This window comes from Elephas maximus, chromosome 19 (assembly GCF_024166365.1).
Source record: "Elephas maximus indicus isolate mEleMax1 chromosome 19, mEleMax1 primary haplotype, whole genome shotgun sequence".
Taxonomy (NCBI): domain Eukaryota; kingdom Metazoa; phylum Chordata; class Mammalia; order Proboscidea; family Elephantidae; genus Elephas; species Elephas maximus.
This window is the reverse complement of record NC_064837.1, coordinates 14984215-15009406: the sequence shown is the minus strand read 5'-3', so window position 1 is coordinate 15009406 and position 25192 is coordinate 14984215. Positions and strand designations below refer to the sequence as shown.

General features: G+C 39.7%; 1 protein-coding gene across 2 annotated transcripts in view; it reads right to left on the bottom strand.

Moving 5' to 3' along the window:
- RABEP1 (rabaptin, RAB GTPase binding effector protein 1) overlaps window positions 1-25192 on the bottom strand; it is a 117390-nt gene that overhangs the window by 23695 nt on the left and 68503 nt on the right. For both annotated transcript variants that reach the window (XM_049861025.1, XM_049861026.1), the window contains 7 exons: window positions 24923-25042; window positions 22016-22151; window positions 18031-18209; window positions 15692-15823; window positions 11280-11747; window positions 9930-10034; window positions 6782-6898 (listed from right to left, as the gene is read on the bottom strand). In XM_049861025.1, the coding sequence (XP_049716982.1) occupies window positions 6782-6898; window positions 9930-10034; window positions 11280-11747; window positions 15692-15823; window positions 18031-18209; window positions 22016-22151; window positions 24923-25042 (1257 nt within the window). The remainder of the gene's footprint in view (window positions 1-6781; window positions 6899-9929; window positions 10035-11279; window positions 11748-15691; window positions 15824-18030; window positions 18210-22015; window positions 22152-24922; window positions 25043-25192) is intronic.

Below are 25192 nucleotides of genomic sequence, written 5' to 3'. Positions count from 1 at the left end.
GGGAGGTAATCATAGTCAGCCAATGAAAGATGCTAGTGGCTTGGATAGAGTGGTGGGAGTGCTCACACCAAAGGGTGGATGGAGTCGAGATAGATTTTGGAGGTGGAATTGACAAGCCTTACTGCTGGATTGGATATAGGGGGTCAGGGTAAAGAAAAGGCTCCTAGACTTGAACAAGTAGGTGGTATCATTTAATGGAGATGGGAAGGCTGGGACAGAGGGGGTGGGAATAGGTTTTGATTGTGGATGGCAGATCAGTTTTTTTTAAGACAGCCATCAAGTTTCCTTTTAGACATGGGTGAAGACATAAGATATTCAAATCTGGAGCTTAAAAGAAAGGCTTGAACATATCCGGGATGTGTCAGCATGGAGATGGGCAAGGAGAGTGTATAAAGAAGAGAGCGCAGGAATTAACCCTTAGGAGTGCTGACACTTAGATGGAAGACAACCAGCTACAACAGGAGACTGAAAAGGAGTAGACTGTACGGAAAAAGAAAAAAAAAAAAAAGATTTGTGGACTTTATTGTAGTTATACCTCAATAAAAACAAGTTTTTAAAAAAGAGATAATGGCTGAGAATTTTCAAATTATGATGTAAGATACCAATTCAGAGATCCAAGAAGCCCTGTGAATCCCAAGCAGGATAAATACAAAGAAAAATCACCTAGGTATTATACAGTAAAACCACTAGAAACAAAAGACAAAAAGAATAACTTAAAAATAGCCACACACTCAAAAAGAACATTTTACCTTCCAAGGAGCAACAATATGACTGATAGCTGACTTCGTGTAAGAAATATGGAAGCCAGAGACAATGGAAAAACTTCACAGTGTTGAAAGAAAATAACATTGCGTTGAGAATTCTGTATCTGGCAAAAGCATCCTCCTTGAAAAATACGTTCTGACAAACACAAATATTAGAGAACTGAGACTTCTGGAGCTTTCCAAGATGAACTAAACCCTCTAGGGGCCTCTCTTTCCCACTGACTACAACTAAAAACTATAGGCAAAATACGAACAGCAGCCACCCGAAGGTTCTGAAAAGGATGCAATAGCAAACAGATTATAAAGTCAAAACTGAAAGAAGCAACTCATAAAGGACTGAGTTTCCTCTTTGTTTGAGTTTTTGCTTTTGTTTTTTTCCCTATTTTCTGTCCTGCCATTGACCTGAGGACAGCTCCAGTTGTGAAGACAGCAGCTACAGTACAGAAGATAAAACTGTCTTTCTGGCCAGAGGCCTATGAGCCAGAGAGTATGGAGGTAACCTCTGAGATGAGAGAGCTGGGAAAGGGGTCCCCTATTCCAACACAAGTCCCACGTTCACCCCTAAGCTACACATGCACAGACAGGCCCAAATCAGCACAGCAAAAAGACTTTAAAAACTGATATTAGAACCACCATCCACAGAAGGCAAGACAGACTTTGTAAACTGAACCTAATCGGGTTGATTGTTTTGCTAAAATAATCAAAACGAAATCAATATTCTCCAGAGGATTTAAACAAAACCCAAAGTTTCACAATATATTAGAAATTCCCATGATACAATTCAAGAGTACTTTACATACGAAGATCCATGAAAATGTGGCCAATTCTTAAGAGAAAAAAAAAAAACCAACAGATGCCAACCCCATGATAACCCAGATGTTGGACTTTTAGGATCAAAGACTTTAAAGTAGTTATTGTAACTATGCTCCATGAGGTAAAGGTAAGCACTTTTGAAATAAATGATAGTTCTCAGCAGAGAAATAAAAACTATTTAAGAAAAATGAAAATTTTATAATAACTGTGGAACTGACACAAAGATAGACAAAAAGACCCACACATAATTCATAGCACAGATGACAAAGGATTTTGCAGAAGAGTGAGAAAACGGTGATCCTTCTACTAAATGGTACAGAACAACTGGCTATTCACATAGCCATCTTTATCTCACACCAAAAATCCAAACCAAACCTGCTGCCATCGAATCAATTCCGACTCATGGTGACCCGACGTGTTTCACAGTAGAACTGTACTCTATAGGGTTTTCAATGGCTGTAATCATATGCAAGTGGATTGCCAGGCCTTTCTTCCATGATGCCAACCTTTTGGTTAGTAGCAGAACACAAACCGTTTGTACCCCCATACGTCTCACGCCATGTATATGTGAATCAGCTCTAGATGGATTTTAGATTTAAATGTAAAAGACTATAAAAAATGAAGTTCCTATATGAAAATATCTTAACTCTAGGGTAGGGAAATTTTTCTTAAAGAAAGACAAAAAACACAAAGAAAAAGACAAGTTAGACTACATTTAAATTAAGAACCTCCGTTCATCGAAAGACACCATTAAGATAATGAAAATGTAAACTACTGAGAAGACATCTGCAACACACAACTAAAGGGCTTTAACAGGGTTATATAAAGACCTCCTAATAATTCAATCCCCCACGTGGTCTGTCAGTTTGTCCTACTGTGGGGGCTTGTGTGTTGCTGTGATGCTGGAAGCTATGCCACCGGTATTCAGATACCAGCAGGGTCACCCATGAAGGACAGGTTTCAGCTGAGCTTCCAGACTAAGACAGACTAGGAAGAAGGACCCAGCAGTCTACTTCTGAAAAGCATTAGCCAGTGAAAACCTTATGAATAGCAGCGGAACACTGTCTGATATAGTGCTGGAAGATGAGCCCCCAGGCTGGAAGGCACTCAAAAGATGACTGGGGAAGAGCTGCCTCCTCAAAGTAGAGTCGACTGAATGATGTGGATGGAGTAAAGCTTTTGGGACCTTCATTTGCTGATGTGGCGTGACTCAAAATGAGAAGAAAAAGCTGCAAACATCCATTAATAATTGGAACCTGGAATGTACGAAATATGAATCTAGGAAAACTGGAAATCATCAAAAATGAAATGGAACACATAAACATCAATATCCTAGGCATCAGTGAGCTGAAATGGACTGGTATTGGCTATTCTGAACTGGACAATCATATTTTTATAGTCTACTATGCTCGGAATGACAACTTGACAAGGAATGGTATTGCATTCATCGCAAAAAATAACATTTCAAAATCTATCCTGAAGTACAACGCCTGTCAGTGATAGGATAGTATCCATACCCCTACAAGGAAGACCAGTTAATACGACTATTATTCAAATTTATGCACCAACCACTAAGGCCAAAGATGAACAAACTGAAGATTTTTATCAGCTGCTGCAGTCTGAAATTGACTAAACATGCAATCAGGATACAGTGATAATTTCTGGTGACTGGAAAGAAAAGTTGGAAACAAAGAAGGATCGGTAGTTGGTAAGTATGGCCTTGGTGATAGAAACAATGCCGGAGATAGAATAATAGAATTTTGCAAGACCAACGACTTCTTCATTGCAAATACCTTCTTTCATCAACATCAATGGACCTCACCAGATGGAACACACAGGAATCAAATTAACTACATCTGTGGAAAGAGACAATGGAGAAGCTCAATAACTTCAGTCAGAACAAGGCCAGGGGCCGACTGAGGAACAGACATCAATTGCTCATATGCAAGTTCAAGCTGAAACTGAAGAAAATCAGAGCAAGTCCAAGAGAGCCAAAATATGACCTTGAGCATATCCCACCTGAATTTAGAGACGATCTCAAGAGCAGATTTAAAGCACTGAACACTAGTGACTGAAGACCACACGAGTTGTGGAATGACATCAAGGACATCAAGGACATGTGAAGAAAGCAAGAGGTCACTGAAAAGACAGGAAAGAAAGAAAAAACCAAGATGGATGTCAGAGGAGACTCTGAAATTTGCCCACAAACACCAAGTAGCTAAAGCAAAAGGAAAAAATGGTAAAGTAAAAGAACTGGACTGAAGATTTCAAAGGGCGGCTCGAGAAGACAAAGTATTATAATGACATGTCCGAAGAGCTGCAGATAGAAAACCAAAAGGGAAGAAGAACCCACTCGGCATTTCTCAAGCTGAAAGAAATGAAGAAAAAATTCAAGCCTTGAGTTGCAGTAGTGAAGGATTATATGGGGAAAATATTAAATGACGCAGGAAGCATCAAAAGAAGATGGAAGGAATATGGAGTCATTATACCAAAAAGAACAGTCAATGTTCAACCATTGCACCAGGTAGCACATGATCAGGAACCGATGGTACTGAAGGAAGAAGTCTAAGCTGCTTTGAAGGCACTGGCAAAAAACAATGCTCCAGGAATTGACAGAATATCAATTGAGATATTTCAACAAACGGATGCAGCGCTGAAGGTGCTCACTTGTCTATGCCAAGAAATACGGAAGACAGCTTACTGGCCAATTGACTGGAGGAGATTCATATTTATGCCTATTCCCAAAAAAGGTGATCCAACCAAATGTGGAAATTATAGAACAATATCATTAATATCACACGCAAGCAAAATTTTGCTGAAGGTCATTCAAAAGCGGCTCCAGCAATACATTGACGGGGAACTGCCAGAAATTCAGGCTGGATTCAGAAGAGGATATGGAACCAGGGATATCATTGACGATGTCAGATGGATCCTGGCTGAAAGCGGAGAATACCAGAAGGATGTTTACTTGTGTTTTATTGACTATACAAAGGCATTTAACTGTGTGGATCATAACAAATTATGGTAACGCTGCAGAGAATGGGAATTCCAGAACACTTAATTGTGCTCATGGGGAACGTGTACATAGATCAAGAGGCCGTTGTTGGGACAGAACAAGGGGATACTGATTGGTTTAAAGTCAGGAAAGGTGTAGGTCAGGATTGTATCTTTTCACCATGCCTATTCAATCTGTATGCTGAACAAATAATCCGAGAAGCTGGGCTATACGAAGAAGAATGGGGCATCAGAATTGGAGGGAGACTCATTAACAGCCTGCGTTATGCAGATGACACAGCCTTGCTTGCTGAAAGTGAAGAGGACTTGAAGCACTTACTAATGAAGATCAAAGACTACAGCCTTCAGTATCGATTGCACCTCAACATAATGAAAACAAAAATCCTCACAACTGGACCAATGAGCAACATCTTGATAAACAAACAGAGAAAAGACTGAAGTTGTCAAGGATTCCATTTTATTTGGGTCCACAATCAACAGCCATGGAAGCAGCAGGCAAGAAATCAAACGATGCACTGCATTGGGTACATCTGCTGCAAAGGACCTCTTCAAAGTGTTGAAGAGCAAAGATGTCACCCTGAAGACTAAGGTGCGCCTGACCCAAGCCATGGTATTTTCAATCTCATCATATGCATATGAAAGCTAGACAATGAATAAGGAAGACCGAAGAAGAGTTGACACCTTTGAATTGTGGTGCTGGAGAAGAATATTGAATACACCATGGACTGCCAAAAGAACGAACAGATCTGTCTTGGAGGAAGTATTACCAGGATGTTCCTTAGAAGCAAGGATGGCGAGACTGTGTCTTACATACTCTGGACACGTTGTCAGGAGGGATGAGTCCCTGGAGAAGGGCATCATGCTTGGCAGACTACAGGGTCGGCTGAAAAGAAGAAGACCCTCAATGAGGTGGATTGACACAGTGGCTGCAACAATGAGCTCAAGCATACGAATGATTGTAAGGATGGCACAGGGCCGGGCAGGGTTTCATTCTGTTGTGCATCGCTATAGGTCGGAGCCGACTCGACCGCACCTAACAACAACAACAATAATTCATTAAGGAAGACAAAAATAAATACACTAGACACTCCAACAGAAAAATGGGCATAAAACTCAAAGAGGAAACACACATGCACACACGCAATGACACTGGAATGGCCAACGAACATGAAAAAATACTCAAGTACCTCAACAGTCATCAGAGAAATGCAAACTAAGCCACAATTAAATACCATCACACATCCACCAAAATGGCTGCAATTAGCACAACTGACAGAAGGAAGTTTGGCAAGACTGTGCATCCACAGGAGTTCTCTTATATTGCTGGTGGGAGTATAAATTGGTACAAACATTTTCTAAAACTGTCTGGCATTACTATCCACTAAAGTTGAACACACACAGAGCCTTCTGACTCTGGCATTCCACTCCTAGGTATACACCTAGCAGAAACATGTGCACTGAGCACTGTACAGAAATTTTCAAAGTAGCATTATTCTTAATAGTCCAGAACAGAAAACAATGCAAATGTCTGTCTCTCAACATAAAATAGATAATTGTGGCACAGCCATACAATGCTACTATACAACAACGAAAATACACAAACTACTGCTACACGCATCATGACCGAATTTCACAAACGGTGAGTGAAGAGACACAAAAGAATACATACTGTACACTTCTTTTGTTTTGAATTAAAAAACCAACAAAACTAACATAATGGTGTGGGAATTTAGGACTTTGGTTACCTCGAGGGAAGAGGTCATAATGGGGGGCAGAAAGTGAGGGCTTTGTGGGTACTGGCTAATGTTCTATTACTTGATGTCAAGGGTGGTTACAGAGGGGTTAGTTCTGGTACATTTGTGTATGTTTGCCTTCTGTCAATGTATGCTATCTGTTAATAAAGTTAAAAAGAAAATAACTAGTATCTCTCTTGTCAGCCAGTTTCTTGTGCAGCAGTAAAACCTAACAAAAATAAAAGGGGAAAAGAGAATCAGAGCCTCCTGACATTCATTAATCGGTTAATTTGAAAGCAAATCTGTAAAATAAAGACCAGAGAATGAGCAGTAGGAGACAGATCTCTTTAACAGCCAAGTCTTCGAGGCCCAGAAAAAGCATCAGTGTTTTTGGAATTTTTTTATTTAAACGATCCAGTCACCCAGCATGGGTCATACCCTGAAGGCTCTCATTACCTGATGACTTGAGTCCTCGGCGCTCTGCTGTGCGAAGTCTTCCAGCTCCTGTTTGTCTTTTATTGTCTTCTCTAACTGGTCATTAGCCTGCCTCAGCATCACCTGTAGTTTTTTCACCTACGTAATTTAAAAAGTTGATTAGAAGGAAGAACATAATTCTCTTATGAATTACCAAAAAATCCCGAACTTCAGAATTTTTTTAAAAAATCTAATCTCGTTTTTCTAATAAATATCACAGATCTGTCAATTCATAAAGAAATGAGATGAATGGCCTCATGTGACAATTGTACTGTGCTTTATGTTAACAAACCATTTTCCCCACACCGTACCTCATTTGAAAATATCTGCTTCTCCTCCTGGGTCCTAGAAGTTAGGGCACTGGCCTCCAATCTACAGTCCACAGTAACACAATAAATTTTTCCCAAAACCTAAGTCAAATCATATAATTCTCCTACCTAAAATCCCTAAATGGAGCCCTAGTGGCATAATGGTTAAGAGCTCAGCTGCTGCCCAAAACGTCGGACAGTTCAAATCCTCCAGCCGGTTCCTGGAAACCCTACAGAGCAGTTCTACTCTGTCCTATAGGGTCACTATGAGTCAAAACTGACTCGACAGCAAGTAACAACAACAAAATCCCTAAATACCTCCCAAAGACTTCAGGGTAAAATTTAAACCCCTTAAATCATTACCCCTCCCTCAATGATCTCACCATGTCTGCAGCTTCTTTTTCCATTATTTTATAACACACACACATATCCTCTACCCAGCCACAAGAACTACTCAGAGTTCTAGAACACATCATGTTCCTTCCTGACTTCATTACTCTGAACATCTTTCATATTCCTTGGACACCCTTTTCCCACTCCTCTTTCTAAAGAATTCTTACTCCGTCTCTAAAGCAAACTCAGTTCGAGTGTTGGCTTCCCCGGCCCCAGAGTTAAGCCCGACGCCCCTCCTAGTGCTCCTCTAGTTCTATGTGTACATCCAAGGTAACAGACGCTACCGACCTGATGGACAGGCAGCAGGACGGAAGCTCCTTAGGAGCAACTATGTCCTATCTGTATCTGAATTCCCAAGACCTAGCAAAATGCCAGGCACAGAGGAAGTATCAGTGAACATCTACTGAAATGACTTTGGAATCCAAGATATCCCATTTTCATGCCACATTATCAAAGGACAACTATATTAGCTTCTCAAACAGCTTTAGAAATTTACCTTCGAACCATCTATGAAAAAAGCATCTGTGAAGAAAATCAATGGCAATAACACCTGAAATTTTTAAACCATCATTCTCATCTGCGTAAAGTTCTTTTGGAGACTAACAGAACAATTATCTTCGTAACAACCAAAGAACTCCTTGGAAATATAAGGGGGGAAAAAATCTTTTCGTCATGTATATTTCACAAGCCTACTCTCGTAAAAATCTCTATTAGTTCCTAAATATTATCAGGAAACTCATTATTAAACTCTGTATTTGGAAAGGTACTTAAGACTTGTCAGTGTCAGCATACCAACTCTATCAAAGCTTAAACATGTGACCCTGTACGTAAACCTTAATCAAGTCGACAAATTTATCACCAGAAGTAGGCAACGAAGCAATGAAAAGTCCAAAAACTGATTAATGTGACATTCAATAAAGATTTTGTTCCATTAGAGGGAGTAGTCAACCTCTTATCTCCCTAACTCTGTATCATAAAGTACTTTCTATGTGCACAAGATTATGACAATATGAGTTTTACACTTTGAGCAGAAGGGGCAGAGTGGGAGGGGAGATGTGCCAGGCCTCAATGTACCAAAATATGTTCTCTGGCCGTATTCAGTAAGAGTTAAGTTGACCTGTGTGTTGTTGGGCAAGCTAATGAATCCGATACACAAAAGCAGATATTCTAGTGAGCACCCATTGGAAATGTTACCAACGTTGCATGTACCAGATAATTTCACAATTTAACAAGATTGATACTGCAGTGCAGTGAATTACTTAATATGACCCCTGGTGGCACAGTGTCATAAGAGCTCAGCTGCTAACCAAAAGGTCTACAGTTCAGATCTACCAGCTGCTCCTTGGAAACCCTATGGGGCAGTTCTATTCCATCCTATAGGATCACTATGAGTCAGAGCCGACTGAACACCACCTAATAACAACAGCCACAGTCTGAAACTCCCACCAAATGACTAGGTGGGGCTACGCAAACGAGGTACTTGTGGCCCACCTAGGGGATTGGAGAGCTTGCTAATAATGTAAATAAGGTGTGTGGCACCCTCATGGGGTTGAACCATGCAAATAAGGTGTATGGCACCCTAATGAAAGGATTGGTCAGTTTTGCCATCCTGCTAGACTTAAAATGAGCCATCCCAGAGGTGGGAAGGGAGGATCTCACCAACACCAAGAAAGAGCCAGGAGTGGAGCATGTCCTTTGGACCCAGGATCCCTGTGCTGAGAACCCCTGGAACCAGAAGACTGAGAGAGAAAGAGCTGTAACACGGAAGACAGCAAGAAGCAGCAGGGGACAAAGAGCAGCAGCAAAGGCAGGGGACCAGCAGGAGACAATGTGGTGGGCTTCCCAGGCCACAGAGCAAGACAGCTGAGCACCTTCAAGCAGAGGCTTACTGGTAGAATAGGGTGCCTCTAGGAACTTATCCGCAGAGCTAAAGGAGCTTTGCAACACTTGCCCAAACAGGGCAGAAGCCAGGAAGAGGGGCCAGAAAGGGGTGTGCCTGCAGGCACGGCTGAGAAAAGGCTGCCCTGGTCAAAGAACTGTATCCTGAATGTTCCTAAACCTGAATTGTTAAACCCTATAGCTGTGAGCATGGTCTGTAAGTTGTATGTGGTCATTGCAACAAGTTATCAAACAGCAGAAAAGTAGAGAATGATGAACAGAGAAGTAGAGAGTGCCGTGGGAGGGATGGTTGGTGTCAGAATTGGTAAAAAGGTTGGAGAGGAGGCATGTATGATCTCCGCCTCATAGCAATCAGCCTTGGGCTCCTGATCTTGATTCTCCCTTCCTCTTATGAAGTTAGAGGAGGTCGGATGCCTCCACCACCCATTTTTACAGATATACTTCATAAAACATTTAGGGGGGGAATTATTTCTGCATCTCAGTGAAAACTACAACAGCTTACCAATATGGCATATCCAAAAGAAACTCACCTGGTCTCTGGTTTCAGCCTCCTGAATCTGAATCCCTTGTAACTGTTTCTCATAATTGCAACACATGTCACAACGTCTTCCAAGTTTGTTTCCAGCATTGTATACCTGAAGGGCATCAACATGACCTCTTATCAGGCCGAACGAAATAGTTCTACATCACACACTTGAGGAGTACACACATGGTCTTACCAATGCTACTCAAAGCAGAACAAGGAGTAAACAATGTCTTCAGGGACTTGTGGCAAGAAGTTACAATATAGGGTCAAATTCTAAAAAGTCATAATCACCAGTGTAAATATGACAGGAAAACAAGGGATACAACTTTATCACTAAGAGGCTAAGAGCCTCAAAACATGTGACATTTGAGAAAACATAAAGCAAACTAAAGGTACCACACCGTGGCACTCACAATTTAAATAAATGCTACCCAGCCAAGAAAGATACTACAGTGCCAATTCACCATTTCTCCAGCTCCAATTACAAAATCGGTATGAAACTTAAGTAACACATTCTCACATAGTTTTTGCATGTGACCACGAGGAATTTCTCTCAGGCTTACTGAACTGCTGCACTTACTGATCAACAGCTTCTTTAAAGAGAAGTAACCCCGAGTAAAGGAAAGCACTGGGAGTGAGAAAAGCCTGGATTCTGACCCAGGGTCTGCTCCTAAGTCAAAGGGGAAGCGTGAGCAGCTCACTTGACCATCCTGAACTCGTTTCATGATCTGTAAAACGGGGACAATCACGCCCTGCCTACCTCACTGTTAGCATGAAGCTTGAAGAAATGAGGTATACGCAAGGGCTTTGTAATCTGTAAAGCACTACAGAAAAACACATTTAAGTTTTCATTTCCTAATCTTACTTCTGTGTTTTCAAATATTAGGAGGAAAATTAAAGACCCCCTTCTTTTCTCTCCCACAATTCTGCACCCCCTCCTTAAACTCACTTCCAGCATCAACTGCTGACAAGCATTCGCACTTTAGATCTAGAGGGAAGATGAGAGAATGCAAATCTTGGAATACATCAAGATTACAGAAAAGTGGAAAGCCAACCAAGATCAGGCTACTCAAACTTAGTTATGCTATTTAGGCAGTTTTGCTCCAACTTTAGAGGTGTGACTTCAGGTGAGGAAGTTCGCACTCAGAACAATTAGCTAGGTGGTTCCCTTCTCTGTCACAATCACCTGGATTGGCCAAAGCAGATTATAACAAGGGTCAGGTGATCCATGCTAACATCTATCTGCTGGAACATGTGTCTGCACAGACTCCTGGGATTATCTACTGAATGATCCCAGAGCTACCCAGTTTTACTCAGAGTGAGCGAGAGGAAAAAAGTCAGAAAAATAACTGACCTCTTTCTGCAGGAGATTCCATTCCGTCTCGCTGACCAAGCGGTAACCACTGGGGGACACATAAGCACTTTCCATACCCTGGGTGACACTGGAGAGGAGGGAAGCTGTCTCTTCTTGTTCTGGTGTCATCGCCTTGATTGCTCTTTCCTGATCTTTGGTTAACATAAACCCACTTGGCATTTGCAGAGACCCAAGGGAGGCAGTATCAAAGTTCTCAGACACAGAATCTGCTCCAACCAAAGGTCCAAAATCTGATTCGTCTAGGTTTCCGGCAGATTTTGCTTTGTAGTTATAGCCTAAAGCTTTGGATTGCAGTGAGCCCGAGGTTCCCAAGCTGTCTGTAGACTGTGCTCTCCTAAGTCCATCTTTAAACACGTCATTGTCTGATTTACTGAACGGATCTCCAGATGGCAACAGTAAGTCTGCATCTAGGGAATGGACTGAACCATGAGTACTATCTAAATGCTCCTGAAATGTGAAAATAAATATTGCGAAGTTAGACAATTCTCTGTTATTTCCAAACAGAAAAACAATCATACATTAAATGGATTTTGCCACACATCAGTCATGATACTCATTAGTGTGCTATCTTCATCTATTCATTAAACAGACATTTACTGATCGTCTTTGACATGCTGGGCACCAAACCAGGCACTCAAGATACAACTGTGAGCAAGATATAATCTCTAACCTCAAGGTGCTTACAGTTTCATCAAGAAGATAAACAAGTAAGCAGGCTATTACAATATAGGATGTAATAAACTCACAGAGTTAGGGAAGGTCTCCTGAAACTCTGTGTCGAGTTTGTTGAATGTGAGGTGTCTGCTCTATATCCAAGTGGAGATGTCCTCCAGACAGAAAGATATAAAAGTCTTTACATAGAGACTTGGGAGCAACCATCATATGATGGGAATTAAAGTCAAGGTAGTGAATCAAAACATCTAGGATGAATCCGTAGAATGCGAAGAGGGCCAAGGGTAGAACCACAAGAAACGGCAATGTTTTGGGGGTGAGCAGAAGGACTAGCCAGAATAGCAGAAGGGAAATGAGGAGAATGTGGTATCCTGGAAACCAAGTTTCAAGCAAGTTGTAATCAGCATGTTAAATGTGGTACTAAGTAAAAGAAGCCAGGTAAGAAATGTCACATATTATATGATTCCATCTACATGAAATGTCCAGAACAGGTAAATCCACAGAGACGGGAAGCATTTACTGGTTGCTGGGAGCTTGTGGGGTGGCGGGGGGGTAGGTGATGGGGAATAGCTGTTTAATGGGTAGGGGGGATCCTCTGAGGTGATGAAACTGTTCTGGAAGTATACAGAAGGAGGTGTTAGTCTCACAGCACTGTCAATGTACTATACGCCACTGACCTGTACACTTTAAAATAGTTAATTTTCATGTTTGTGAATTTCACTTCCATTAAAAAAAAATGTGCAGCACATTCCCACAGTCAAAAAGCAGACTAGTGCCGTTCCACAATACAGCTGCACAGTTAGTGGGGAAATGAGAAAAACGGGCGTTGTAGCGAGGTTTTCTTGAAACCAAATTTATTCAATTTAAAGGACTATTCTTTAAGATTATATCCCTTCGCTTTTTTATTGTGAAATGCCCTTCCTTTTATGAACCAAAGGCAACTATAGAACGCAGATAAATGCTTTAAAAAATATCCTTACTTGGCATAATAAAGAGCTCACAACTGTCATGCTAATTCCTCCATTTCTTTCTTTTGAAAAATACTTGCTCGGGAAATTCAGATGGCTGAGGAACACAAATCTAGTCTATGAAGATAGCTATGGCAAAGGTCCAAGTCTAAAGAAATGAGACTGCAACCAAGTAAATGTCCTGATAAACGCTGGAATGACCACCTATTCTAGCAGTTGACAAAGGTGCCTAAAGCCTACTGCAGTCACGTACAGCTGCTGTGACACCAAGAGAGAAGGGGAAGAGTTGTAAGGGCCATTGTTAAAACACCAGCCTATCATAATGGTAACAGAAGAGAGAACACACACTTCTAAAGCAAGTGTGAACTGCTGTTTCTGAGGGATGATTCAGCAATATGCTCTAATGCCTTTAAAATGCTTATGCCCTTGAAGTGAACAATTCTTTTCCCAATAATGTCCATAATGATTTTTATAGAAGGAAGAATTACATACAACAGCATCACGGCACTATTTATAACAGTGAAACATTTTATAATAAAAAAAAAAGGAAACAACTTGACTAGGGTAGAGTAGGGTATTGGCTAAATCATTTATGCTACATTTACATGGAAAAATATCAGCCATTAAACATCATTTTTTGGGAAAACATTTAATGGTGTACCAAAACTGTAAATTTAAATTAAAAAAAAGTTACAAAACATTATGTACAGTTAAAATCTGAAATATGTTTAAAATGTGCAAATAGAAACACATATATGTTATCTTCAAAAAAAGAAAAAGGGGGGAAAAAAGAAATACATACCAAATTGTTAATGGTGGTTAACTCTGGGTGCTAGAATTACCTACCAGTTATTTTTATTTTGTATGACCTTTTCTGTACTTTCCAAATTTTCCACAATGAACATACATCACTTTTGTAGTGAGATAAACGTATTCTAAACATCAGGTTAAGGAAGGTATGCAGTCCTACAAGTTTTAAATGTCTTTAGCAACAAATCGGACTAAGTCTCCAAAGCATTTCATATCAATGGTAAACTAGAAGGCTAAGGTAAATTGTCATGATTCTCACACACCTAACAGTTATACTCAACATTCAAATTGCAAGATATTGTATCTGAAAGTGAAAAAGATACTTGAAATGTCAGGAAATAATGCTATGCACAATATATCATATAGATCTGTTAAGACAAACTCAAAGATAAGAAAAATACTTCACTGTAAATCACAACAAATCTCCTTGCCTATTTTCCTGCTTAAATATTACTTTTTACACATTCCTGGATACAAAGCTGCATGATGCAGAAACCACATAATACTTGGCTGTACTCAAAGATCGAGACATTCTCCTGGGAGTCTAACTATTCTGCTATTGGCAGAATCGGGGCAAGTGGTCCCCACTGTTTGTTCCAGAACAAAAAAATGTAGAAAAACAACTACATCATACTTTTCAATGTCTCACAGGATTAAAAAAATAATAAAAAATTTTTAAATGTCAAACAATCCATACACATGGAAATAAAAGCTACCAGGAAACAGATTATACATTGGCTAAGACTAAATCTGCAAACTAAACAGAAACATGATAGCTCTGAAAGTGAAGAAAAGGCCTTTATTTAATTTAACTGCAACTGGTTCACCTGGCCAGGAAGAGGAGGGGACTGGGGGACTGAGCAGGAAATTCTAAACAGTAGGAACAGTAAATATAAACAAGGCACACAAGCATGGACAGTAAGTAGACAGGTCTGGCTGTGGTACATTGGGAAGCAGTAGGTGAGACTGGAATGGCCATTCAAGTGTGAAGGCCCTTCTATGCCACGCTAAGGACCCTGGTTTTCATCCTAAAGGTAACTAGAGAAGCATTTCCTTCTTCGAAGACAAGATCTCCACATGAGCCTCAAAGGAAACAAAGGCAGAGTGAGGTAAGCGTCTCAAATAAAGGAATTAACATAACAGGTGGAGAGTGTAACACAAGACAACTAATTTGGCTAAAATACAGCCCATATTATGAAGGCCTCTGCTGTCTGAGTGAGGAATTTTTACTTAATTACGTAGGCAGTGGGAGTCAGCGGAGGATTTTCAGGAGAGAGGTGGCCTGGCTGCAGCTGCACTTAAGAAAAATGAATCCGGCAGTAATGCGAAAGGTGAACAGGAGTAAGACAAGCTGAAGACAGGAAACCTGGTGAGGAGGCCCTTGGCACACTGTGGGTAAAACCTGATGAGGCCATAGGAATACCACCTACACTTTCCACCTCTGGGCCTCTACTCTATCCATTCCCACAACCTGCAATGCTCTACCCTACTCCGTCACAATCCGCCCAACTTTACCCACTATTCTCAAGGTTAAGACCTAATACTCTCAGGTCTCATGCACGTGCTTTAGGGAGTTAAGGCGCTTCAACACTTCAGATAATCTCTTTTAAACAAAATGCTCAAAGTATTAACAATATTTATTCTTACCAAATAAAAATTTTGCAAATATTATTTAAAGACTTTTTCTAATGTTTTAATTTTGGAACCACTGAAAAAAGAACATCTAATTATTGCAGAGACAGTGAGAGAGACTACAGCATGTTTCCAGTAGTGCTGCATACAATGCCTTCGAAACAGTAAGCAAAAATATATATTGTTTTCCCTAAATTTAAACTACCAGCCATGCACTTCGCCTACAAAGAATGTAATTTATTGACAGATAAGTAAGCTAAAAATGATGACATCTTGTATACGCTGATTTAAATTACAGATTCACTGTACCTCTTCATTTGATAACTGGGCTGAAGATTCTTCATGAGTTAAAGCACACACTACTGGTATTTTGACTTCTTCCTCAACATCTGTTTTTTTATGATCCTTTCTCTTATTAAGTCTTTGTTGTTCATCTTCCTCCTATAAGTTAGGAAAAATATATATATTACCCCAGTAATATATATTTAATGAGTCATACAGTTCTTTGACAACTCAAAACAAATAATAGAACGCAGAGCTTGATGATAAAAGACGAATGGACACTTAGCCTTGTTTTGTAATCACATCTAAGGGCCCCTGGTCATGACAAAATGTTCTAAAACCCTAGGTGCAAAGCATGAACCTTGGAAGCAAGCTTCCAAGAAAAGTATGCTCTGTGAAAAGTAATGTAAGACAAAACAAAGCAAAACCCTATGTCTGCAAATGATCCAAGAAAGGAATTTTACATAGAACATTCCTTCTGATTACTGCAGAAAAAGGAAACAGTTGTTGACATCACACACCCATTAGAAACACATGAGAATTTATATGAACTATAAAAGGAATGGTTGAAGTTGATGTAGTAATTCACTCAACGAAGATGAGTAAGGTACCTTCAGTGTCCCCTAAAACAGTCTAGTGGGGAGGAACAAAGACACAGTTACAATACTAAGCACGTATGTACAAGGTTCTATAGAAGGAGAAAAAAAAACAATAACTGATTTCATCTGAGGAGGATAAGAAGGGGTCCAAAGGAGGTAACACTTCAGCTGGATCCGGAAAGATCAGAAATATGAGTTTGCCAGCTGTGTGTGAGGGAAGGACAGGCAGGGAGGGTTCCACAGAGAATGGCAGCAGGTACAGAGGAACAGAGCATGGACAAGCAGGCACATGGGACAGCACTGAGTAACGGGGCATGACTGAAAAGAGGGCAGGCATGAGACAAGAGCAGGACGTGCGAGAGGCTATGGTGGGACCAGACAGATCCATTCAGCCCTCAGAGCTGCCATTACCTCTCAGCCTGTTCCCAATCTATAACGTAATACTATACTCCCTATGCATATGGAGAGTTTTATCTTGTTTTTTAAGACCTGCTTGAGAAAAGCTTTATATATAAAGCCTTAACACAATTCCAGCACATATTAAGAGCTCAATAAATGTTAGTATAGGCCTTAAATGACCATCTTAGGAGTTGAGAGTGTTTTACTGGGCAGCAGTTGGGGCGTGGGTAGGTCTGTACTGTAGAATCTACACCCTATGTTGGCTGTGTTTACACACAAGATGAATGGGTCAAAATTAAAAGACATAACCGAAATTGAAAAAGGAAGAAACCTTCGAAAACCAAAATCTAACTGAAGTATGTAGGGCAATTTAAAGTATTTCTTACTAAGCCTAGAAAAGCAGTGAACCCTTCTAAGTAAGCTATCCCAGGGAAATACCTGCATGCATATATATATGTGTGATGTGGTATAAATATTTCAGAATAGTAGCTGCAACACTGACTGAAATAACAACAACAAAAAAAACTGGAAACCATCTAGATGCTCACTACCGAGAAAAGGATTGAAACAATTATGTACACCATGTTACCAGTTTGTAAGAATGAAATAGATTTCTGATGTGAAAACATACCCAAGACAATTGCTTAAGGGAAAAACAGATCACAGAATAAGTGCTTATAGCATGATACAATTTGTATAAAAGAAAAGAAAAGAAACAAACAAGCCTAACTCTACACTCATAAACACACAGAAATGGCCTGGAAGTCTACCTACCAAACTGACAAAAGCGCTTATTCCTGAAGAAGAGGAAGTGTAGGCGACGATAAGGATTTTCACTTTCTCTGTATTTAAAACAATTTTTTTTAAAGCATGAGGATGTATTTGTGTATTAATTATGTCATTAAAAAAATTAATTTTTGAAAAAAGACAAGGAGGAACGAGGACCTTGAGTATACAGCCCTCTGGACACCTGCCTTTTCACATCACTCAGCCCCTCCCCATCGCCATCCTGCTACCTTCTGATGAGGCTTTCAGGGCAACGCCACAAACTGCTGGGCTGAGATTTACACAGCTCAGGAGCTCGAGGAGAACAGGACAGCACTACAGAGAAAGATTTTCTCAGAAATAGGCACTGCTGCATCCTGAAGTCTCTGAAGAAAATAATTTATCAGTTTTTTCCCCCAAAAAAGGCCATTTCAAAAACTGAAAAGCAAAATCCCTTAAATACCACTATTGAGTTTTTTAAAGTGAAATAAATCACCTTTTTGCAGCTTAACTCAATCTCTATAAAGTCATGAGATCATGGGGATGTGGGGATGGGGGTGCACTATTAAGGAAGCAAGCAAGTCCTACAAAACTGCTATTCACCTGATCTTTCTTCTTCATTTCTTCAACTTGTCGGAGCTGTTCGGAAGTTAGCACAATCTCCATTCGTTGCATGTCTCTCATCAGCAAACGCTGAGATTCCAAAAACTGGTCATTGGCCTTCTGCCACGTGTGTTTTAACTGGTTGTGTTGTTGTCGTTCTTGTTCCAAGAGGTGGCAAACTGTTTAGGAACCCCCCAATCAAAAACACTGAATTTTAATGGTAGGCAATTTCTTTAATATAGGGCTACCAGACCAAGGGTGGGGCCCTGGTGGCGTAACGATTAAGTGGTACGGCTACTAACCAAAAGGTCAGCAGTTCAAATCCACCAGCCGCTCCTTGGAAACCCTTTGGTGCAGTTCTACTCTGTCCTATAGGGTCACTATGAGTCAGAATCGGCTTGACAGCAATGGGTTTTTAGACCAGGTGTGCCCACTGGTCCAATCTGTCTAGGATTCTGCCTCTGACTGGCACCAAGGGGCCACTCGTAGGTGGACATGGCAGCTGTCCCTACACGATCTCTCTAAAGCAGTCTCCCGGAGTGTGTTCCTAGGAACATGTGAAAAAAAGATTTCTGTGCCCTGTAGGTTTTATAAACCCTGGGCTAAATAAATTTTCAAGATTTCTTTACTGCAAGGCTTTGAGCTCAGAGTCTTAATTATGCCTATGTTCTTTGAGGTAGAGGGATGACATATAATATTTCCCAAATTTATCTGACCAAAAACCCCCTCTCCACAGTGCAACTCATACAAGTATTCTAGGGAATAAATCAAGCCAAAAACCAAACCCACTGCTGCCAAGTAGATTTCGACTCATAGCAACCCTATGTACAACAGAACGAAACACTGCCCAGTCCTGCGTCATCCTCACAATCGCTGTTATGCTTGAGCCCATTGTTGCAGCCACTGTGTCAATCCATCTCCTTGAGGGTCTCTCTCTTTTTTTGTTGATCCTCTACTAAGCATGATGTCCTTCTCCAGGGACTGGTCCCTCTTGATAACATGTCCATAAGTACACGAGACAAAGTCTTGCCATCCTCGCTTCAAAGAAGCATTCTGGCTTTTAATTGCCATTAATACATTCTGATAAATCTGTCATCCAGGAATTACTGATTCTATTTAGTTTTGACCTCTCAGGATAAGTCAAAGAATCTCTGCAAAATGTTTCTGTTGATACTCATCAGCTGAACCACGTCCTACTGAAAGAGTAGGTAGTATCATCTATCCAGCCCATCTACCCAGCCACCCCAGCAGGAAACCAGAGAGACAACTTATACTTCTGACTTTTCCTCATCTAACACATTTGGCTGTGACAAAAAACCAAAACCAAACCCATCGCAGATGAGTCGATTCCGACTCACGGCAATCCTATAGGACAGAGTAGAACTGCGTCATAGAGTTTCCAAGGGGTGGCTGGTGGATTCGAACTGCCGACCTCTTGGTTAAGCAGCTGAGCTCTTAACTACTGAGCAACCAGGGCTCCTTTCAACAGAGGTCTACTAATTTTACTTACTTTGCAGTATGACACATCCATCTCCTGGCTTCTGCCTTAGGTTAGCCCTTAAAACTTAGACAACTGTAACAGTAGCCCCGTTTTTGTTCTTCCTGCAATCAGACTTGTCCTCTCTATTCTATCTTCCACACCACTGTCAAATTGAACTTTCTAAAATGCTAAACTGATCTTATCACTTTTCAGCTTAAAACCTTCAGAGAAGCCAAAGTTACGACCCCATTTATACAAAATATCCACAACAGGCAAATTCGGAGAGACAGAAGGTAGATCAGTGGTTGCCAAGGGCTCAGAGGAAGAGAGAACAGGGAGTGATGGCTAGTGGGTACAGACTTCCTTTTGGGGGTAATGAAAACATTCTGGAATTAGTGGTGGTGGTGCACAACCTCATACACATACTAAAAACCACTGGATTGTACACTGTCAAAGGGTAAACTTTATGGCATGTGAATTATATCTCAATAAAGCTGCTACTTAAAACAAACAAAAACCTTCAGAGGCTCCTTATCAAGTCCAAAACCCTTAGCATAAGGCCTCCACGATCCGGCCCGTGCTTACCTTTCCTATCTCACATTTTGACCCACTCCCTCTTGCATCCTAGTTGTGCTGAACTACTTTCTTACGCTTCCTACCTTGTTATGCCACATGCAGAAGGCCTTGAAGGCCATGCTCATCCTTGATCATGCAGCCAATACCTACCCATCTTTGAAAACTCCACTTGTGAACAACTTATTTTAAGAAGACTTAGCTATTCCCAGGACAAAAGAATTAATCACTCATCTGTGGCACTAGTGCATCCTAACACACTTCCAAGTGTAACACCTAGAACACACAATTGCATTAACTTAGTTGCATATCTAGTTCCCCCAATTTAAGCTGTAAATTACACTGCTGTTTAATTTGTATCTGTCTTCATTTCAGGACAATTTATTTTTATTTTTTGGTGTGAGTGCTTCAGTATGGAAACTACTCCATCCCCCTTCCTCATTTTAATTAGCCCTGTCAAACTTACTCAGGTATATTATGAAGGTCTGGTAGCCCCAGTAACTTACACATAGTTGGGGCACATGGTTTGAACAGAAATTCCTATTTCTTTCGGACACCCTTTCAAGAGTATGGGTGTCTTTCTGACTGCAACAGCACAATTGAAAACTGTTTCCTAAAGGCCAAAGACCCACTCAAAGTTTGGATGACTTTCATAACTTTGCGAAATTCTTCTGTAGTTTTATCACTTCAGCTTTCCAGTATTTGGAAAAAAATCTCATATGCAAACCTAAATTATTTATGGAATAGCTGTATTTTCCACAACATTTTGTATACTTAAAAGTATTCGCTGTAGAATTCATCACCACAGTCCTCATCCTGCATATTAAAATATGTTACTAGGGCAATCTGCAACAGTGGAATGTCACTAGGGCAATCTGCAACAGTGGAAGACATCAGGGGTTCACACATGCGGATGAGGAAAAAGTCACACCTTTGTTTTCACTAACCCTAACTACTGCTCAGCATATCCTTCGATTATAAAATGGAGGCAACAAATCGTAGTAGTATAACGACACCTATGGCCTGGTCACCAACAGAGATCAGATATTTTCATATCTCATTGCAGTTGTTGCATATATTTCAATATATCATTTATGTTCATCACTACTTCAAAATTACAGTAATTATCAGGCCTGCTGCTAGAACTTGCATTCAATGCATTAATAAAAAAGCACATTTATTACTACATCAGAAGTTTGGGGCTTTTATATTTTGATTTTTTTCATAGTACAATTGTTTTCTTTTGAAATGCTATGTTTTGTATTTTACATATTAAAAACACTATTCTGAGAGGGCTTCAGAAGACTGCCAAAGGAGCCTTTCACACACAAAAGCTAAGAGCCCGGCAATATTAGAATCACCAAAAGGGCCTTTCACACACAAAGGCTAAGAGCCGGCAATACAGGAATCACCAGAAGAACTGAAAAAAGCCAAAGTCTGTTTGGGTCTTAGTGGGAGAAGGATGAGCCTTCTTTTCCTGACCCTAGTAAACAAAAAATAGCGTCAATTTCTGTACGGCTCTGCGGCCAGGCTAGTGAAACCCAAACTGTCCCTTAAAAACAGAGGTTTTATGTAGGGACACTGGGATACACTGTCCTCTAGACCGTTCTCACTTTCGCTAATACCACCTCCATCAAAACGGGTGTGGGGGCAAAAACAGTTTAAGCAGGAAATTCCCAGCCCCGTGATCCTTCTGCCTACAGCCCGTGCCTTGTGACGTTATTCCTGGGGTCGTGGAGGAAAAAGAAGGCCTTAACAATCCAGCTTCAGCTTTTCATGAGAACATTTAAACCAACTGCAAAGCTTAAAAATTAAATCGCTAACATGCTGAACTGGTATTTTAGGCTTTGTTATTGTTATCAATCAGTATCAATTTTACTTACATAGTTCTCTTACAGACTGACATTAGAAATTCACAGAATATGTATTTACCTTCGTGCAGCTCTTTTCGCATTTTCTCAGCATCTTCCTGTAGAACAGATTTCTGAGTATTCAATACAGCTACGTACATCTCCAGGTCAGTCCTACAAGACTTCTCAGCTTCCAGATAATGATTCAGCTCTTTAACCTAAAAACAAAATGCGATTCTATGACATCGAAATTTACCTCGGTTTCTATCTTAGGTGTAACAGTAAATTTTGACTGCGCCTTGGGGAAATCTACATTTCTATTTACATAAATTTACATGTACAAAAAATAGCATTTATAATTTTTTAGTATAAAGTAAACACTTATTTACTATAGAAACATGGGAAAATAATGCAATTAAACAGTCAACATTATCCATAACCCCATCATCCAGAGTTAATACATAATTAAGATTACACATACCAATTCTACATCTTGCTTCCCCGAAACAATACAAATACATAGTATACTCAGTTACGCCAGGTATGATTTTTTTAAACAGTAGCTAATTTCTAAGGATAAAAATGGTACCATACTCTTGCAAGACTTTTCTTTGATTTTTGGTGCAAATTGTAATTCTAAATGCCTTAAATTTATAAAAAGGAGGCATTTCTACAGACACATATATTCATGGAAGAAACGAGAAGAGTCAGTGGTGGAAAAATACTAACCTCACATTGTGACGAACACAAACCTGGAGGCAAGTGCAGAATCCTTTTGAAAAGCACCTTGTTTCAAAAAATACTGAATCTCTGTTGAATGATGCACTATAACACTCAGAATATTAACAATATGGTCTAATATTTGAAAGAGTTACCTCCAGAATTAAATGCAATCCTGCCCCCCAAAATCTAGGATTATATAATTAGTTGTTTTACCCTGTCTTACAAATTGTCCAGCCTAAATTTTGGCTATGTAGTTAACTTTCAACTCTTTCAAATGATTCTAATTTCACATTCAAGGTCATGTTTAGGGCTTTTATCTTCCCACTTCTTCCAACCTGAAATAGCCGGCTTATCTGTTCTCAGTTATCTTTACTCTTAGGCCATTAATACAAATTGTTAGTGCTGGTGAGGAACTAAAATGATTATTATGTATTTAAACCGCCATCCGATGCTTCGCCGGAGGTTGCCTGCCAACCAAGCAGGACAGAGTGCTGACTGTTGTGAGGTACTTTCCCTGGTATCTGGAGAGGGTAATGATTCAGTCAATAGTAACAGAGCCAATACAGCAGATGTAAGTGGGATATAACCACTAATTTTATCAGTTATTACTTCTCAGAATAAATGTGCAACTCATTTAATAATAATTCTAAGGCTTCTACGCATTCATTGCTAATTTATGTTGTTCACTGTAGGCTTGGTAAATAACCCTTTATCAGCTTATTGAGTATTTAAATGTATCAAATGCCTTTCTGAATCCAAGATGAATGTATATTGCTCTTCTCCTACAATCTTTTTATGTAGCACATTACAATAAAAGGTATCCTGGTGATACACCATTCTCAAACTCCTGGGAATAAACCTACTTGGTCATAACATACTGTTTTCTTTTTTTTAACTATTCAGCATTTTTGATCCTGTTTTCCTAAGTGAGACAGATCTAGAACTTTCTTAGACTACTTTTTTTTTTTTTAATGAAGTTATACTAGTCTCATAAAATGAGTCGGGAACCTGTGCCTCTTTTTCTATTCTCTGATACATTATTAAAAATATAAGGGTTACCTCTTCCAGAAAGGTTTGGTAAAACCTGCCAACAAAACCAACTGCGTCTTTTGCGAGAGAGAAGGCAAGAAAAAGGAAGATTTGGACTACAGACTCACTTTCTCTAATGGTCACTGACTACTTTAACTTCCCTATTTTACCCTGAAATAATTTTAGCTATATATCTTTTATTTGAAAATTTTCATTTTCCCTATTTTCAAAGATATTGTTGTGGCACTGTTCGCTGTATTTATTATTTTTAAATCTCCACTGTATCAAATATAGCCTACAGGGTCCTATGTGTCTATTGTATCTATCTAGATTATTGATCTGGTTGTTCAAAACTTCTATATTCCTACTAATATTTTTTCCTGTTTGCACTATCAGTTGCTAAAAGTTAGTTTAAATCTCCTAATTGCAAACATTAATTTTTCCTTGTAATTGTCATGTTTTGGTTCACATATTTCAAGGCTATGTAAGGTACATTCAAGTACATAAATGTTAAATCTTTTTGATGTTTATTACAGGGGTCCCTCCTTATCTCAATTATTTTTCCCTTAAATCCTACCCGTTTGATACTACGACTGCTGCATCTGTTTTCTTTGGTTACTATTTACATGATTTATTTATCTATTCCTTTATTTACAAACTTACCTACTTACCTGTGGTTTTAATTTAGGTGTATCTTTATAAGCAATATAAAGTCAGATTTTTAAAAAAAAGTATTAGTTTACATTTACTACGATTACTGATAGAGTCCCATTTATTTCTACAATCCTACTCTGAGCTTTTGTTCACTGTCTTTTTTCTTCCTTTCCTGCCTTCTTTTAATTATTAAAATTTTCAACCTTCCTTTTGTATTTCCTCTGCTGTGTCACTATGACCAAGAAATCCAGGCACACTATAGCCACTTTTATCTTCAAAACATCAACTCTGGGGCTGGTTTCAGGATATGACATTCACTTTGAACAGTTTATTTTCCTTGATAAGAAAACGAATGAGCTCAGGTCTCATTTTAATAAGAAAATGAACACTAATCATCACTACTGTGATTATTTAAAATATTCCCAAGGGCAAAATCACCTCGAAGCAGTTCTTTGCATTTTAAAGAAAGCAAGATGTTTAAGATGCATAGTCATTACAGTGCTTTCCAGAGAGATTCTAACACTGCTGGGCGCATTGGGGCAGGATCATGGCTTTCAAACAAAGAGTAACAATGTTTCACAACCTTTGAGGCCTCCAGCTCTTTAATCTTGTCTTCAGCTTCTGTCAGTTTATCTTTCAAAGTCGTAATTTCCTTCTCCATGGGCATCACAACAGACCGAAGTTTTTCAGCATCCTCTTGGGCCTGTGGTTAAAAAGAATTAAATGCTATAACCTAGTGATTTACTGTTATTGTAAGAAACTTTGACCCACCTACCTGCCAAAAATTACTTTGACCTAAATAACTCTACCAGGCATTGGATTAGCATTCACAACACTGAACCAAGTATAACTT